This window comes from Phialemonium atrogriseum (genome assembly GCF_030411735.1).
Source record: "Phialemonium atrogriseum strain 8032-3 unplaced genomic scaffold QBC33scaffold_31, whole genome shotgun sequence".
NCBI lineage: Eukaryota > Fungi > Ascomycota > Sordariomycetes > Cephalothecales > Cephalothecaceae > Phialemonium > Phialemonium atrogriseum.
In genome coordinates, this window is record NW_026848168.1 from 82,691 (window position 1) to 100,672 (window position 17,982).

Sequence of the window (17,982 nt, forward strand, 5' to 3'; positions counted from 1 at the left end):
TAGTTCACGTGGCTGAGTTTATGTCCTCGTGCCTGCTCACGAGATGTTGAGGTGATGATGCGATGACGTGTCTGGCTAACAAACAAATAACGAATATTAGGCTTGGAAACTATATCCCTCGACCTCTCAGGGGTGGAAGTGTCGCTGCAGGCAACACTACTAGAGCCTCTCGACTCTTGACTAGATCTTGTCAGGTTTATGAAGACTGTTGGGTCAGTTCAGAGGACAGGAAGCGGAGCACAGGGACTCTACTAGCAACCCAGAAGAACAGTAGGGAGACAACCTGGTTTTCGGTTTCCTATGCTTTCGCACAAAGAGGTCAAGGCAGTGCAAGGAGACATGCACCGTTCTTATCGTATCGTCTGTTCCTCGCATTTACTCCTGGAATCGGCCCTTCCAAATAGTTCTAAGTGCTTGGAAATTGTATAAACGATATTGTTGACATCTGCTTAATCATCTGTAGTGCATGCATGATGCACATTACCTACCTAGGCATAAATAGCCGAGGAGCAAAAAGGTGATGAGCCAAAAAGGTGATGAGTCAGAAAAGGGTGAGCCAAAAAAAAGTTATGATAAGAGTGAGATTCGAACTCACGCCCCTTTCGAGACCACGGAATTGGTGTTCAAGGTTTTGTAGACCTTAACGTGGCGCCTTGGACCGCTCGGCCATCTTACCCGTTGATGTTTTACTTGCGTAAATATGAGCTATGAGGGATTTCTGCTGATTTTTCTGTTGAGGAGTCAAGTGCAGACAAACCCCATAGTAATTAATCCACAATACCCACCCTCTCCTTTTTCAATTCCCCCCCCTTTTTGTTAAATTTTTAAATGCTAGGCAACTGTTACTATTGCTATGACATGATAGGGCTGTGCGGTGCTACTGCTGGTTTTGAAATTCCCTCGCAACAGCAACCCAACATTACAGTTGCCGTCGTCTCCTTTTCCGGGCTTTCAATCTGAATCTGAATCAGTTCTCACATGCAGATAAGGGGTAAAGTTACGTGTTTGTGCCATGTAATTAGGTGGTTATAGAATTCTGTAATTGATTGAGAGTCATAGGATTGAATGCCATCGCTGTCTCCGTTGCCGCTGCTGTTGGCGTCGCCATCGCCGTCATGTTCGCCGTAGCCGCCGCCGTCGCCATCACTGTCATTTGGACTCCCAAAAACAGACAACCCCCCCCCCTTCAAAAGAGGACAGAGATGGGATTACCCCACCACAGGGATGGCCACCGAAGTAGGCATGGTAACGCTATCGCACACCCTCGACCGCAGCACCCCGAACTTGGCCCTCAACCGCGCGATCTGCCCCCACGTCAGTGGCGGGTCATGCCACGTCAGGTCGTTGACCATTGTCGTGTGGGTGCCAGCCGGCCACGGGAAAGTGGGAGGCGGGATCAGGTCGTGTATGCAGGCCATGATGGGCATGTAGTTGTGGCGTATGAACGCCAGTACCCGATCGCCGTCCCACGACAGGATCTCGTGCATGGCCTCCAGCCCAAAGGCCACCAGCACCGTGATGAAGGTCTCGCGCTCGAAGGAGGGCAAGATCGAGTGCTCGGGCGGCGGGGGCTCCGTGTCGTCGTCGGCTGGGTGAGGTACGTTAGGGGGCTGCTGCTGCTGCTGAAGTACATCAAGGGGCTCCGTGTCGTCCGCTGGGTGAGGTTCGTTGGGCAGCTGCTGTTGCTGCTGAAGTACATCAAGGGGCTCCGTGTCATCCACTGGGTGAGGTTCGTTGGGGGGCTGCTGCTGCTGATGCTGCTGATCAAGTATGGCAAGGGGTTGCCGCCGCTGACGCTGCTGCTGCTGATGATGGTGGTGGTGGCTGACACGCCTCTTCCCTTGGACGTTTTCGTACTGCATGTCTATGATCGTCTTGCTGATGCGCCTGTCGACTCCGTCCAGGACCTCCCGGTACGTGTAAAAGACGTAGTTGTAGATCTTGCCCAGGGGGTTCGCGTTCCACTGCCTCCCCATCACGACGGTGCCCTTACGCACTTCGTCGTGGTGGAAGACGAGCGGGAATCCCGGCCGGAAGCGGAGCGCCACCGTGAACAGCTCGAACAGGTAGAACATCCTCTTGATACTCTGCTCGTATTCCCTCATCGTGGGGGACTTGCACCTGGAGATTTCCGCGTCCCCCCTGACCCGGTAGCGGTCCACGACCCCGTCCATCATCATGTCCAGGCGACGCAGCCGCAGGCCCTCGTCGCCGGCCAGCGGCCGGAAGGCCCCTTTCTCGTAGAGGTCGGCGTGGTGCATGATCTTGAAGGGGGTCACGGATCCTGGGTTCTCGTTGGTTAGCTCAGCCACGCGGAGAAGGGCCATCGCTCTGCCAATGTAGGGGTCGCCCACGATGCGTGGGACGAGGAAGAGGAGGATGCTTAGTCGCCGGGCCCAGAAGGCGTGCCATGTCTCGTGCGTCACTCGGATGAACGAGCTTAGGTCCTCGTAGGAGTTGAGGTGCTCCATGATGCAGCAGAGTGTATCCATGTTAAGGCTGCAAAAAGGGGCACGCGTCGTCGTCGTCGTTGTCTCGATGGGTTCAAGGCCCATGGTTTGGGGCTGGGTGTGGTCTCTACTGCGGTTGCGTGTGGTCTAGTTTGGGTGGGAAGGCTTTGGAAGGGGGTGTAAGGAGGGATGTCACAATCCGTTACCTATTTAAACAGAAATTTTGGGTTTGCCGAGGGTGAACCAAAATGGATTGGAACCGAAGGTTCAGGAAGTTTTCGTGAGTTGAGCAAGGCAATTCTGAGTTTTCCGGTGCACCGTATAAGGTATGGCCTCGAAGCTTTTTCCGGGCCCTCCTTCTCGTGTCAGAACCAGGTGAGGCTATGCCCGGGTTTGGGGAGGAGGCCAGTCTCGAGGTTGAAGCATGTTCGGCATCCATACTAAAGTGTGAGCTTGATGCCGGCCGATAACCGAGTATGACGGATATCAAAGGAGTCCATATTCAGAACGTTATATACATACATCGGGCGGCTTTGGACCTTTTACAGTTCCAATCGCTCAGCTTTTCTCAATCTTGCTCCGAACCTGTAAATGAGCATGGGAACCGGGATCATGGCCACGCAGATGAAGCCCAACAAAGAGTTCCCCCATCCCAGCCCCAGGTTCTGATACATCGAAGGCCCACCGAGCGGCAGCAGAGCCCCAACAAGGCTCCGGAGCACCGTGTTGGCAGCGACCGCCGACGCGGCGTACATCGGGTAGCAGTCCACCAGGTAAGTCAGGATGGGGAGGAAGAGGCCGATGAGGCCGAAGGCAAAGGGGAACAGACTCAGTACAGGGGAGATCCAGTGGGTCTTGTAGTAGGTCGACCAGCCGTACCAGAAGAAGGTGATGGGTAGGAAGAAGCCAAAGTAGATGCTGATGGGCAACCGCATCTCGGGCTCGAACACCCCGCCGTTCGCCTTTGTCCGCTTGACCACGCCCCGGTCCGACGTGGCCGTGACGACAGCCCACCCGGCCAGGTTGCCTGCGCCGAGGGAGATGTAGACTAGCCCCGTGATGCCCACGCTCCAGCCGTACTGGGTCTCGAAGACGACGGGTATCGTCGTAAACAGCAGGTAGAGCACACCGTACGTGAAGGCGATATAGAGCGATAGAGAGAAGACCAAGGGGGAGAGGAAGAGCATCTTGGTCGGCCGGATGAGGCCGTTCAGGAGAATGCGCGAGTTCCTCTTCTCCGCATTTGGGGGATCATAGCAGCTGCGCAAATCGTCCCTGCCAAGTTCCTGCTGCAGACGACGCACCTTACGCGCAATGAGGACGCGGGGGTTGGTCTCCGAGTTGAACACCTCCGTCATGGTGGTGATGATCACGCTCACGATGAGCACGATCCAGAAATCCCACCGCCACCCGATCGTCTGCGCCAGGAAACCCCCAATGAGCGGTCCGACGGTAGGGCCTGAGGGGGTCAAGTTGTTAGATGCTTTCCCTGGTGCGGGTCAGGAGAGCCGCTAAGACTCACCAATTAAGGGGCCCAGCGTGTAGATCCCCATGGCGAAACCTCTCTCGTCCGTACGGAAAACGTCGCTAATAACTCCCGCCCCGAGAGTCTTGCCGAGTCGGTTAACATGGAGGTCAAAACATGTGGTTCAGAAAGAATGTCACTTACTATACAGCCCGCACCCCCTACCCCGGAGAAGAATCGGAAGACAATCAGAGACTCAAGGTTGGGCGCCAAGGCACAGCCGATTTGCCAGGCACAGAAGAACATGTTCGCAAAGCCTAAAATCGGTTTCCTGCCGTAAATCTCGGATAGCGGAGCCAGGAACAGCGGGCCGACGCAGTAGCCCAGCAGAAAGATGCTGACGGTCATGGCGCCGAGGGTGGTGTTCTCGTTGCCGAAGTCCTTGTCGAGGGCCGCAATGCCGGGCGACAGGATGGACGACGCGAACGGCGTGACCAGCGTTGCGGCCGCTAGCAGGCCGACGATCAGCCACTTCTTGCGTTGAGCGAAGTTGTACGGCATATCCGGATCGTCCTGGCCGTCCCAGCCGACGATGCCTTCATCCAGGTTGGACGTCGGGAGTGGCTGGAAGGGCATCCGCTCCTTCTTTGACCGCCGGCTCACGGCGCTGAGGACGCGGGAGACCTTGCTCTTGACGCTGCCGCGCGTCTCAATCCTGGTGAGCTCGTCGGGGTTGATGCCCTGCTACTTGTGAGCCGGGTATGGACAACCTCGGTAAGGTAGGCACACCTAAGGAGGAGAAGACGCGCTCGCTCACCTTTCCCAGCTCGACATCGAGTTCGTGGCCGGGAATAATAGCCTCAATCTCGTCATGGTCAATGTCTGGCTCCCCGGCGCCGAGTCTCTTCCTGTGTGGGGCCTGTAGATGCTCCGGCTCTCCCTCCGTCGAGGAATTGGACCTCAGGCCGGCATGGCTCGTCTTTTCGTCCATATCGGTGTCGTAAACATCTTCTTTTCCCTCCATATTTGTGTGTTTCGCATCAGCATCCTCTCAAGACCGTGGAACAACACACATATACAATTGATTTCCAGCAAAGAAGGAGGAAAAGAGAAAAAGAAACCGGAAACATCGGGATCAAGCCTAGTCATCTCTTGTGTGCCGTGGTTGCCGGCACGGAGATAATACCTAACGGCGCTATGTCCTGGCGTGCTCACTCACGCCCCGCCCCCACCCTCTGGCGAATAAGGAGGGGGGAAAGCTTCCGAGCGTCGAATTATGTTTGCTTCCGTGAGAAGTTTTGCCATACCCACCCAGGCCGTGCACATGTCGTTATGCAAAGCATTACGGAAAAAGAAGCAACCGTATGCAAGCAAATGCAAGCCTTACAGGGAGGGAGGTAATTGCGCAATATTATCTACGAGGTTCGCGTTTTGGCTGGAATCTCGCGCCCCAAATGAAGGAAATGAATCGCGCGAAGTGACAACACTGCCGACTGCATGCCGCGGCACTTGGCGCTTGGCACTTGGCACCTGTTTTACCACGTTGATGCGGCTCTTCAACAGGACACGCTTGTTTCCTTGGGGACAGACTAGAGACGTCAGGTGCACTTGTGGGGAGCTGTCAATACACACGATCCCATCCATCTGGGTCTGGGTCATTCCATTGACCTGACAAGTTTGTGCCACGAAATAAGGCGTCACGATATAATAGAGCCCATTTGGGGCGAATGTAGACAGACGTGCAGTAAACCGAGACCGGCGTGCGACTGTAAACAAACGCCGACACTCCAGGCCGAGAAGGGTATGGACCGAACGCGAGAGGGAGAGGAGGGACAAAAGGAGAGAACCAACCAACGCCAGTATCCAACACAGATCTCGAGGTGCAACAAAATTAATCACCTCGACTCGACACCCTTGCCCTTGCCCTTACCCCTCCCAAACCTCTCTCTCGCAGTATCGGCCTCGCCCCTCCGGTCTAAGCCCGGGTCATCCCCCAGGCCAGGCTTGGAGCCTCCGGCCTCGGCAGCATCGTCCACAGGGACGAGATCCCACCTCTGAAGCGGGCCATCCATACCAACCCACAAATCCGTAGGCAGGAAGTCGCCGATCTCCTGTCGGAAGACCTCCCTCTCCCTCCGGTCCGCCTCGACGAGCCTATGCACGCCATCCCTCGCCTTGCGCAGTATCCCCCTTATCTTCTCCTCCACCAACCGGCGCCTCTCGACCTCGAGCGTGAGGCTCTCATACGCACCCACATACCCCTCGTAAAACAACCTCAGCTGCTCCATCTCCCCCAGCGCCCCCGCCACGGCCCCCCTCTCCGCCTCCCTGCGCTGCGCGTGCTCCGCCTCGGCGGCCGCGTACCCGCGCAGGCGGGACCCGACGTCGTCGAGCGCGCGGAACGCCGCCGCCGTCCGCGAATGCGCCGCCCGCACGCGGTCCGCCCGACCCCGAAGCGCGCAGAAGTCCGCCTCGACCCGCCGCACCGCCGCCTCCAGCTCCGCCACCACCTCGTCCACCTCGGGCGCGTCCTGCACCACCACCTGCGCCACCTCGGCGCGCTCCCGCGGGTCCAGGTCCGCGTCCGACGAGCCCAGGCCGCCGCGGGTCTCCCGCTCCGCCATCACGCCCGATATCGATACCGCTTCCCCGCCGCCGTCGGCGTGCGTCACCTCGTCGGCGGCCTTGCGGAGCGCGAGCGCGGCGCCGCCCTCGGTGGCCCGCACGGCGGTCACGCACATGTCGAAGTGTCGGGTCAGGGAGCTGAGGTGCTCGGCCATGGCGTGCGAGTGGGTCGTCAGCGAGGCGAGGAGGTGCGGTATCGGCTGGTAGGCGGCCAGGTCGGAGGGGGTGTCGGAGGTGGGGTCTGACGCGGAGGGGGACATGGCCTTGTTCAGGGCTCGGAGGTCGTTGTCGAAGCGGAGGAGATCGCCGTCGAAGGATGTCTCGGCGGCCTGTCGATTGATAGATTAGTAAACTGATGAAACAAGCAAACGAAAAATATGTAAATAAATGGCAGGCGTAGAACAGCTTACCTGCAGCTCTGCAACGCTCTCCTTCAGCGCGTCCCGCACGCGATCGACGCTGTTCTCGTCGACAAAGTCGATCAGGCTCTTTGGCTCCTCGCCCTCGGGCCGGAAGATGCTCTCGACGACGGTGCCCCGCAGCGTCGCCAGGGTGCCCTCGAGCCTGCCGTCGGCGGCGTCGAGGGTGCGCAGCAGGCCGCGGAACTCGCGCCGCCCGGCCTCGTACGCCCTCGCCATCCCCCGCCGCAGGCGCAGCAGGATGCGCACCTGCTCGCCGACGCCGCGCCGCAGGAAGGCCGTCTGCGCCGAGAGCACCACGGCCTCCTCGTGCAGGCGCCGGGCGTGCGTGGTCAGGTCGTTGGCGCGGAGGACGAGGGTGATGGAGGAGAGAGAGCGCTTCGCGGCCAGGAGGTGCTCCACGAGGACTTCGACGGGGATGTCGGAGGAGGAGGTCGGGCTGTGGGCTCGGTCGTCGATCGAGGCCGGCCGGGACCGGGGCAGCCGCGATGACGAGGCTGGGCTTGGGGAGTTTGCCATTTTGTGTGGGAGGTTGCTGGCGCGGGACTTCCGGGTCAGAAGGAATGGGGATTTGATGGTTCCAAGAGAAGACTGCAGCTCAGGACTTCAGTTGTTACATCTTGTTTACATCTTTGTTGAAAAGAGTTGATCCAGTATTGTTTCTAGGAATTATGTAGCTTTCATGACTGATAACGCATTGCAGAGGTCGTCGACCGCCAGCCGGCAGCATGAACGCCAGCCGACGGGAAAGCTATCAAGGTCCGCCGCACGCGCCACACTAGATTAGGTAAGCTTCATCCAGCTAAAGCCACTTTGCACCACAACTTCGCAACAAGCAATACAGGGCTCTGGCCCGAGTTTCCGACGGGGAGGCACAACAGCGTTTTGCTGATGACCTCCTCAATGTCTCTGGTCTGATATGGGCCAATCTAGCCCAGCGATAAGTAAATGACAGCAACCACTAAAAGCCACCTCTGGCAGCGATGCCCCCTGCCCAGGCTGTTATCCTCGCGGCAGCCACGTGTGAACTGAAAGCTAGATGCACGTGTACGAGTTGACAGAGACCTACGTAGGTAGCAGTATACACGTACGTATGCACTTGGACCTCTGCGTCCCAGGAATCCAGACCCCCAGAGCCAGCCCAGTCCAGGTCCGACTCGACCATGTGCCGAAACTACACCAGCGGGTGGGGATTTTCGCCCTCCTCTCCATGTCCAGTCTAGCGCCCCTGCGCCGCCGCCATGGCCGGGCCAGTCCGTTTTCGACGACCGACAGATTTTGGGACCCAGTGACGAAGCCGAAGCGGACTACCGAACAGGTTCGCAAGAAATGGGGTAAAAGTGTGGGGGACGCGTCGGGGTCTGGGGGCCACGCAGTGGGAGGTGGGGCCGGGGCTAGGGGGAGCAACTGGGGCTGGATCCGTATTCCGAACGCTACCTACGAATGGAGGCTAGTGTGGGGAGTCTGCATCAGGAGGCGCTGGGCTGGGCGTTGGGGACGACTGACTAGTGTGGCGTGAGGTGCAGCTTGGCACCGGAATGTGCCCGGGGAGAGACGCCGGTATGGTTGACGTCAGTGGTTGAGGTGGCACACCGCATTCATCCCGGCCAGGGCAGAGCATGCGGCAGTCGAGAAAGGGGTGAACATCGTCGTCATCAGAAAACGGATGCTGTGACTCGACCGAATCTGTATGCCCATTGCCCAAGACACAAAGCTGATTCTCATCTACGACATGCTGATGGAAGACTCGCTCTGTCTTGGGCAGGTGTGAGGTTCACATCTACAACGAGATTTGTTTTTGATATTGAATTCTTTGGGAAAAGGACTGGGGGTGGGGGGGAACAGCATGGTCCTAAATGGGACATTCGCAGTGGGCTTGTCAGGCTGCTGGCCTGCTGGAATGCTAGCATTTGATTCAGGGGCAGGAAAATGCGAGTGTAGAATCACTGATGATATTTTCAAGATAAACAAGGGTAGCATTAATGCACTCCGCTGAGCATGATCCGTCCGGAATGAGTGCTACTGGTATGATAGTAAATCCATCCATTCCAATCTCCGACACGAGTCAAACACGCTCCATTACAGATCCTGCCGTCCGTGTTGCTAGACAGTAAAGTACCCCCACCAGTGCTCAAATCGCTCTCTCAAGTCATGTACCGGTCTAAGTGATGTACCGGAAGTTGGGGTGCCTGTACCCAAGATGGACCTGCTCCTCCTCGCTGAGGCCCTCCAGCCTGTAATCTCTCTTCCCCGCCGCGCGCGCCCTGTTCTCATGTGCGCAATACAGGATGCCGAAGATGCTGAGCAAGACGACGGCAATCTGGCCCGCGAGGTTGATGGTGTGGCCGGTATAGTACTTGGGGCCATCCGTGGAGATGTAGGTCCATCTTGTGCAGGGGTCAGCCAACTTATCCCAGAAACACAAAGAGGGAACGGTGCAAGCTTACGTGGCAACAATACCGCCAATGGTACCAAGACTAACAACGTAACCGCTGGTGACGGCCTGAACGGCAGGTCCGGCGGAATCTAGATGGTTCAGAGTCAGTCCTGCAGATCGCACCCATGTGGAACGGGGGAGTAGGAGAAATAATAGCACGTACTGTTCAATGCCCAGCTCAAGAAGCCGGGCCCTCCTGGGAAGGCTCCCATGGTGACGAGGAAGACGGCCATGTAGCGGACGTTGGCGCCGCTATGCCAGCGCAGGATGGCGAATCCGGTGGCGGCGAAGACGGAGAAGACGGCGAGGTAGATGCCGCGGCGCTTGGTCTTGTCGCTGGCGTAGGCGACGGCGATGGCGATGAGGCAGGCCATGACGTAGGGCGGCACGGTGAGCAGCTGGGCCTTGGTCGCGGTCCACTGCAGGTCCTTCAGGATGGTCGGCATGAAGACGGACAGGCCCTGGACGGTGATGTTGATGAGGAAGAAGCCGAGGGCGCAAGTGTAGTTGTGGATGCAGAAGACGGCCTTCTTGACGTGGGCCATCTTGACCTGCTCCTTGGCGAATGCCTTGTGCTCGCGGACGAGGCGCTCGGTGGCGATCCTGCGCTCCCGCTCGTTGAGGAACTTGGCCGTGTTCGTGTCCTGGGGGAGGAAGAACGGGGCGGCGAGGCCAACGATGATGGTGAGGAGGCCCTCGAAGAAGAAGATGTTGCGCCACGTGTGCAGCGGGGCGCTGGCGGCGCCCCACTCGGGGATGCGGGAGAGGGCCGTCGCAAGGAGACCACCGAAGGCGCCAGCCATGGACGCGGCCGAGACATAGATGCCAACCCGGAAGAGGAGCTCCTCTCGCTTGTAGAAGCAGCTGAGGAAGAAGGCCATGCCGGGCATGGCACCACCCTCAAAGACGCCCAGGAACGACCGGGTCACCAGCAGGCCCGCGAAGGAGTTGACGAAGGCGTTGCACATGGACACCAGGCCAAACCCGACGACAAGAAGGGGAAGGTAGAAACGAGGCCCGATGCGCTTGAGAAGGATGTTGCTGGGCACCTCGACGAGCAGGTAGACAATGTAGAAGATGGAGAGGGCCCAGTTGAAGCGAAGCCCAGTAAGATCAAGGTCAACCGCCATGCCCTGGATGCGAGCATTCCCGATGTTTGCACGATCGAGGAACTGGTGCAGCGGGACCCGGGTCAGCGCCGAGTTCAAAAATAGAGGGGGTTCAGATACGTACGCATAGCAAGTAGAGGATGGTAACAACAGGCACGATATGCCAGTCAATCTTGTGCCTGAGCGCCGTCTCCTCTGCCTCCGTCCAGTCAAAATGATCGCCAGCGGTCAGATCCGACCCCGATCCCCCGAGCCCGAGCTCCTTGTTCTCATATTGGACTGTGTTGCCCACGCAGTCAGCGCCGCTGGTCGTCACGGACGTAAAGGGGAAACGTGGAAAAACATGGCCGCAAAGACTCACTCTCCTTGTCACTGTCCATCTTCGCGGTGTTCAGGGGCCTGGTCAGGGGCTGGACGTGTGTTGTTGGGGTGGAGCGAAGAGGCGAGGGCGCGTTGAGCGTAAGAGCTGGGAAGGAAGCGATCCCAACTGAACGGCCCAGGGAAGCCTAGACCTTTATGAGAAAAAGAAGAGAGTGTGAGCTATCGTCCCAGGCCGTGCACTGGTGGTGTGAAGCGCAAGGGTTGCGATGTAGGGGTTGCTGCAAGGTCATTCCTTCCAAACCACCAACATCACACACTTTCGGCAGATTATATCTTTTTATTCGACTCTCCACTCATTAAGCAGCCGACCAACAAACCATACTGGGTGGGGCAAAGAGCGCGGGGTGTTTGGGGTGCAATTGTTCGGTGCTGTCTTGGCCTTCATGGCCGTTCTTGGCTCTCCGGCCACAATTGCTGAATTGGTGAGCATAGCCGTCATGGATGCCGCCGACGGTCCAATTACAAGCAAGACAAATGTCTAGGCAAATACCTACTGCGTAAGTAGGCAAATAGCTGGGCAAATATCCCCTAATTTAGGGTCACCTCCAGAACAATATTGGGACCTCGACTTGCATCCAAGAACAAGGCACTGGGGGAAGTTGGGCTTGGCAACGAACGAACAGTCGCCAAGAAGGCGTCGTCCCCAAATTTTCCGACACTAGGGATTTTAGGTTCAAGTTACATAATCCCCTCCTCGCTCCCTTGACTCGAGCAAGACCCTGCCTGCCACACTCTGCTTTCCTTGCTACCTTACCTTTAGAGTTAAAAAGTTCAAAAGCCCAATATGGGCAAAAGTCACCGTTCATTTCAGACCTTAATGTATATTAAAAACTCTTAACAGCCCACCCTTAGGGCCCTCGTTCGCGATCAGTGCTCACTGGTCGGGGTAGTTCCGGTGCTTAAGCAAGGCCCCACCTTATTGGTCTGGTCCAAGTTGGGGTATTCAGCCGATGCATGGGCCTTATTCTCAATAACCGGCGGGAGGCCGTTGGATAGCGGATGGCGCTGGCTAGCGGCAAGCCTCATCCCCAAATTCTGCTGTTCTGTTGGCTGGTCTGGCTCACTTCCAAAGCTCGGTAGATGTGGTTGGCGATGTGGTGGCGTGGCCGGGAGAGAGATGCGGTACTTCGGTTTCCACTAGTGCCCCACTCAGAATCTGGGTCCTCCTCGTCTGGTGCATATGTTGTTCGACGACGGGGTCATGAAATCAAGGTTAGAAAAAGGGATCTGCAGGCTTAATCAACATGTCGGACCCCATTTCAATACCGTCGTATAGTAGGCCAAGTCCAGTAGCCTACCTACAAATGCAGGTAAGTTCTGATCCTTTGACTTGCAAGTGGACAGCTTTATGTAAATAGCGGTTACCTACGGATGCATCAAAACAGACCGCCCCACCATCTCGGTTTGTTCCGTGAAGATTTGGGGAGGGGAGAGACCCCAGCGTCCACAGTCTGACGTCCCCATTACAAAAACCACTCACTCGGTGCTTTCCATTACTGCTTGTTTCCCCACGATTTCAACAAGATTCAGTCGAAAATTAGTGCCGCGCAACACTAGATAGTTCACAGTGCCAAGCGGGATCCTAGAAATCAACCAGATAATCATTTTGCGGGGCGAGGCCCGCCTTCCCGTCACGCAAAGACAAGGGACGAGAGAACTTGTGCGTGGTGGTGGGGAAAGGAGAAATTCAAACCAGGCTAAGCACATGTGATGACTGCTTAAGGTGCAAGCACAGCGGGCCTGGACAGGCTCCCGACTCGTAATTAGTGTGCTTTCCCCCGCCTCGGCCAGCTTCCGATAAGCAGCCCCCTGCCGGGGGAACCCCGACGCTTGGCACGGAAGACGATAGTGCCAACTGATCATCATGTCTCAGCATGTGTGCGTCACGTTAGTAAACAGAAAAAGGGTTAACATGTTTTGTCTAGCGTGCTTTTGTGCAGCTCTGGGTACCTGGAGGGAGTCGGCAATGCATGGAATCTCCCTTGCATGGCGGCCTCAGGGACACGTGGGTGAGCAGGTTGGGTATCATCGGGGATCTCTATGGCCTCACGATGCGTGGCCAGAGCGGAGGAAACCCGGGGTTGGCCGTCGAGGACCCCGAAACTAACCTCTTCTTATTATCCCTGTCGGCTTGATCCGTCTGGTCTACCCCTGAGTGGCCGAGTTACAACCATCGCATATTCTGTATTCTTCATCAACCAGCTATTCAGAGTATTAGAAGCTCTCCTCTCTTCGTGCCAACATGGCTTGACACTAAATTACCGCATCGCGAGCTGTACGGATGACTACAAGGCGGAACATAATAAGGGGCAGTTGAAGACAAGAAAAGCAATCTCTTGTTGCTCTAGACCTGCTGATAGTTTTCGAGGCTCCCTAGGCAATTTCGTCAACTTTGCCAAGAAGACTATGCTGTAATTACCAGCCCAGTCGCTGAACCCTTTGTTATCTTGGACCCAGGCATCCTTAGCTGGAGGACCCCGGAGACTGCCGCTGCCGGATCTCTTGCCCCTATGGTCCAGACAGAATGTAGCCAAGTATGACAGCAACACTAAGGACTCTATCTCGTAGGATGGCATTACATAATATTTCCACGCCGCATGCCAAGCGCTCCGAGTGTAGCTTGGAAATCTTCCCACCAGGGCAATTTCCAAACTAGGTTATTTCGGGCAGGAGGTTACATCCCAAGGGTCGGCATTTGTTTCTGCTCCTGAAGAGTGCTGGCACAGACGGTGGCTCAAACCGAAGAGTTGGCTTGAGGACTAATTACAACAAAGACAATTCGATCCAAGGCAAACTTTCCGAAACCCGAGAGAGACGTCTCCAACAAACGTGGCGTACAGCATATTGGACCCTCCCAGTTCTCTAGTTCTATATGCATGTCGGGAGTTGTTTTTTGAGGCCGTCTCCAGTTGCTGAAACATTCGAGTCACCAAGGAGGTGGTCTTTCCCCTCGAAGACGGGAGTTCTCGGTTGAAAGCATTCGCCAATTTGACTCCAGCTTTCAACAAATTTATTTAACCAACCGCTCCGATCTATCATCCATATAAAAGCAACTCGTACATGCACCAGCCCATCAAAATCAGAAATCGAGTAGGTCATCGCTGTCATCAGCCGGTTGCCTCGATAGGAGGTCGGTAGTAGGTCGATCGCCCGACTCGAGCCACCTGAGTCTTCCTCGCAAGTTCGTCGCCTGGGAAGATAAGCCAAGACTTGTTGAATGGCCTCAACAAGTAGATTGATGACGATCCGAAGTATTACCGCACCCGAACCCAAGGTAAACTTCATCACAACTCCCACCCGGTGGGACATATGCTCCAGAAAAGGTAAGTGTTTGATGCGCTTTCCGTAGTCGAAGAACAGCGTCCGGATGAACCCTTGATTGAAAAAGAAGAACCATAGCGAACAGAACAAAGTTGGGGCCGTCATGGAATAAGTACTCTAACTGATTATCCCGTCGATTCGGAGATCTGAGAACCAAAACGAGGGCCAAAAATTGACCGCATACATGATGAGGATCATCTCGTAACAAGAACGGAAGACGTGTCTGAACCCATGTTTGTGAAGTGCTTTGTAGGAGCGAGCACCATAAGAGCAATAATCAAGCTAGAACCTAGGAACCGGGAGATCCGGCCCGGCCTCGGTTTCCATTCGTGTTCGCGATTGGGCCCCCTGGCTTCCAGATTCCTTGGAGTGCGAAGGGCGGCTTCGTCAAAAAGGCTCTTCTGGGAATGGTCTGGTTCTCCCCTATCCTTAACCAAGGTCCAAATTCTTGCTGCAAATCCCTTACTGGGTGTTTGGGCAAATGTGAGAGACATGCAGAGGACCGATAGCGCCCTGGGTGGTTTATTGGTGAAGTTGGGAAAGTACAGAACTCAACTGGAGTGTCCCACCCAGCCTTCTCCGGAGCCGGAGGCCCAGCGGAGGGTGAATGCCGCCTCTAGAGTGCACTCATGCTTATCATGCTCCCAGAGAGTGTAGGGAATTGGTAAGCTGGGAGCCGGGATGTGTTGTTCTGCGTTCGTATTATCTTCGGCGAGCAACCAAAGGAAGGCCCTCGTTTCGGAGTGACAGAGCCATGCCGCCCAGACCATCAATGGGCACATCAGGTTTCCGTCACGCGGCTGAATTTGGGCTCCATTTTCCAGGAAAGCCTCAACGAGCCCCTTTCGACCTCTCGCAGCCAAGACATGAAGGAATCCCGCAGCGCTCGCGAGCTCATTTCGCTTCCTTCTCCGGTCGTGACACACGACCGGAAGAACAGCCAGTTAAGCTGCCAGCTCGCCCGTCCGGTCAGCAACCTCGGAAACGGAAGTCCTTGGAGGACGTCGCCGGGGTCACCAATAGCTGGCTTAACTAATGCCGCAGAGATATTAAGGCCCTCGTGGCAAATCCACAATCCACGACGTCCACAAAGTTTGCTGTCTCAAGGACCTAGAAAGTGCCAAGCTCGCAGGACAAGCTGACATAGCGGTGACTACCTATGGTCAACGCAACAGATCACGACGCGGATGAGACGCTTGCACAGGAAATGTTCGCACGCAAAGCGGGGGGAGTCCTGGCACGTTGGTTGAATTAAAGGTACCTACAGGCGATATCTACATCGGAAGCTACCGAGACAGTCTAAATACAAGATTGGGCTGGTCTTCGTTTCCCTGTACACTGTACGGTACTCACCTAGGACACCACGAGAAGGTGCTAGTCCGTCGTCCTAGGCTGGCCATCGCCGCAGATTCATCCCGGCGCCGCCCGGGGCAATTTGATTCCCGGTCAACGGCAAGCTTCGTTCGACGAAGTGCTCGCCCCTACCACGCACAAATGACTCGGCGGCACACCAAGCTCATCGATATCGACGACACGATGGCTCCCCGAAAGAGTGGCCATTATTTTTCTTCGTCTGGGCAGCCGCCAGAGACTCGCAAGATACTCGGGGGGATCTGAAGTATCAGCTGCCCAAGTCAGCCAATATCCTCTTCGAGCTGTGTCAGGAGTCCCCTCTATTAACACTACAGCGTTCCCGCCGACTATCAGGACAGAGGATCCCGTCGCCCAGCCAAAGACCAGCACCTAGGCTTTGAAGGGGACAACGCGCCTCAACCCAGGCCAGGTTGTGATAATCCGATTTGTTAGAATGGAACGTGACGACAACCGACGAAACAAAAAGTCAAACACTTACCAAGATACACCACTAAACGAGACCAAGCTCCTCACATCGACACTTTCCACCCATCCGCCGCTATCACCCCACACGTAAGCAACAACGAGCCAGCGCCCCGTAAGCCAACAGGGTTTATCTTTGGCCTGTTCCGAGAAAACAATCCGTCGGCCCCACTTCCAGTTGCCATCGTTGACCGTCTACGGGCGTCTGAGAATTCTCGCATCTTTCGGATCTCCTACTAGATGATCTCGCCAAGATTTCGCGCCAAATCCATTCTCCAGTTGTTCGGGAAGGTTGATCAGCAGACATCGGAGAAGCAAATATCATGGCGACTGATTTTGAAGGCCAGCGTCTTGGTAGCCTTCAGCGACGTGATGGGACGAGATCATCCGTGCGAAGGGTCTCTCCTCTTCGATACAGCCAGGCCTACCGGCGGTGTGGGAAATGGGTTTGCAAATGTCAAGCAACTCCTGACGATGTTGCTGTTTCGGGTTTTCCGATTTTGATGTTTTACTTCATTGGAGATGAATTTATTATCATCTTCGTCGTCTGGGTTTCGTAGATGCAATCGTGGATGGTGCCTCCACAACATGAAAAGACTCCCCGATTTCGAGTAGTAACAGTGAACGGACGTTGCCGTAAATGTCGTGAATGAAAATGGCTGAGAGATAGAAAGACCGGGTAACGAGGGAAGGCTGGTTGAGAAAGAAAGAGAACTTAGACTTCTATCGCAGGAGAGCTCCAACTTATAAATGGTTACCTAAAATTTGCTACTATTGATCTAAGTTGACGGCAAAGCTACACTCTACCAAATTCAATTCTGTTCCTCACGACCACGTCTCCTCCAAGAGGAGAATGTTATTTGATTATAAACTTATCAGCCGTGTTGCTAATACTCGAGATGTCCCGTGATAACTGCTGGAGCGACTCATCTCGGTTTTTACCATGAATGGTCTTGTCGCTGGTTGACACCAAGAATTGGACCGTCTCGTCGCCCTTTGCGTAGTTGTCAATAAGGCTGACGTTTTCCTTTATGCGGTTCTCTGCCTCGGAGCAGATGTGAAGGCTCTGGCGGGTGGTATTCCACTCTTCCCGGAGCCGTGCAAGATCCGCAACTTCGTCCTCGGAGATCATGGTTGTCTTTGATTTTGTCATCAGTTGGTCCATTAGAAGTTGCATATGCCTTTCCAACGTCGTGGTTGTATGAAGAAGGAGTTCCCTGCATCCCTCTAGGCCATCGTTGGTGACTCTTTCAGAAAGGGTTCTGAATCGATAGATCCGGGAGAGCTGTGACTGCTCTCTGTGGGTCTGATCTGAATCTGATTGATGTGGTCGGACAGCTGGGCGCAGATTTGGAGACATTTTTGAGTGCTCAGCCGCTCCTCCGGTATAGATCGCAGTTCTGCTGCATCCGAGTCGGACTCAGCCACAGTGCGCGCAAATATGGTGGCGATCTTTTCGTCGATAGAAGATGAGCCTCGAGATCATCAGTGGCAGTCTTGATCATGTCTCTGTAACTTTCGATGACTTCAGCGTTGACTGCGGATTTGCAACTGATTGGGAGAATCAAAAGATTAGAGGTGCTGTGGGATGGTTTACAGAAATAGAGAAACTTGCAGGTTTGCGCCAGTGAGAGCAATGGTAATAGTTGACTTGTATCCAGACGGCAGTTGCCTGAACTTATCGATGTCGTCACCCATGTATTGTAGCTTGGCCTTGTCTCGAAAGCTTGTTCGATTACCACCAGATCGCGACAAACATGTCAGGATTTCCTCTTCAAACTCCCTACAGGCCTTGCCGCATCGTAGCAAAGGAAATTCAAGGGCACAGAGGTCTACATCACTCGTGGCACCGGCTGTCTCGGTTAGAGAGCGCAGAACCCCGTTCAATGCCTCCAGCTCTTGATCGAGCTCGCGTACGCGTTTGGGATGAAAACGAAAG

At 55.5% G+C, this 17,982-nt stretch overlaps 5 protein-coding genes across 5 annotated transcripts; all 5 read right to left on the reverse strand.

Annotated features, from left to right (window-relative positions):
* Window positions 1–1,208: 1,208 nt before the first annotated feature.
* On the reverse strand, window positions 1,209–2,471 carry QBC33DRAFT_562779 (uncharacterized protein; the record flags this gene model as incomplete). Its single annotated transcript, XM_060430234.1, has 1 exon — window positions 1,209–2,471. The coding sequence occupies one exon, from the start codon at window positions 2,469–2,471 to the stop codon at window positions 1,209–1,211; it is 1,263 nt and encodes a 420-aa protein (XP_060279660.1).
* A 521-nt stretch (window positions 2,472–2,992) lies between these two features.
* On the reverse strand, window positions 2,993–4,906 carry QBC33DRAFT_459309 (major facilitator superfamily transporter multidrug resistance; the record flags this gene model as incomplete). The annotated part of the gene is made up of 4 exons (XM_060424921.1): window positions 2,993–3,909; window positions 3,973–4,060; window positions 4,120–4,659; window positions 4,733–4,906. 4 exons carry the CDS (start codon window positions 4,904–4,906, stop codon window positions 2,993–2,995), a joined length of 1,719 nt encoding a protein of 572 aa, XP_060279661.1.
* A 792-nt stretch (window positions 4,907–5,698) lies between these two features.
* Window positions 5,699–7,650, reverse strand: QBC33DRAFT_598294 (autophagy-related protein 17). The gene is made up of 2 exons (XM_060431962.1): window positions 6,951–7,650; window positions 5,699–6,869 (listed from the first exon to the last, which is right to left on the reverse strand). Exons 1-2 carry the CDS (start codon window positions 7,476–7,478, stop codon window positions 5,811–5,813), a joined length of 1,587 nt encoding a protein of 528 aa, XP_060279662.1. The 5' UTR covers window positions 7,479–7,650; the 3' UTR covers window positions 5,699–5,810.
* Window positions 7,651–9,029: 1,379 nt separating this feature from the next.
* QBC33DRAFT_244651 (major facilitator superfamily domain-containing protein) lies at window positions 9,030–11,024 on the reverse strand. The gene is made up of 5 exons (XM_060422941.1): window positions 10,867–11,024; window positions 10,630–10,784; window positions 9,560–10,568; window positions 9,407–9,485; window positions 9,030–9,346 (listed from the first exon to the last, which is right to left on the reverse strand). The coding sequence occupies exons 1-5, from the start codon at window positions 10,883–10,885 to the stop codon at window positions 9,121–9,123; spliced, it is 1,488 nt and encodes a 495-aa protein (XP_060279663.1). The 5' UTR covers window positions 10,886–11,024; the 3' UTR covers window positions 9,030–9,120.
* Window positions 11,025–16,899: 5,875 nt separating this feature from the next.
* On the reverse strand, window positions 16,900–17,535 carry QBC33DRAFT_598298 (uncharacterized protein; the record flags this gene model as incomplete). Its single annotated transcript, XM_060431963.1, has 1 exon — window positions 16,900–17,535. The coding sequence occupies exon 1, from the start codon at window positions 17,401–17,403 to the stop codon at window positions 16,900–16,902; it is 504 nt and encodes a 167-aa protein (XP_060279664.1). The 5' UTR covers window positions 17,404–17,535.
* Between the last annotated feature and the right edge of the window lie 447 nt (window positions 17,536–17,982).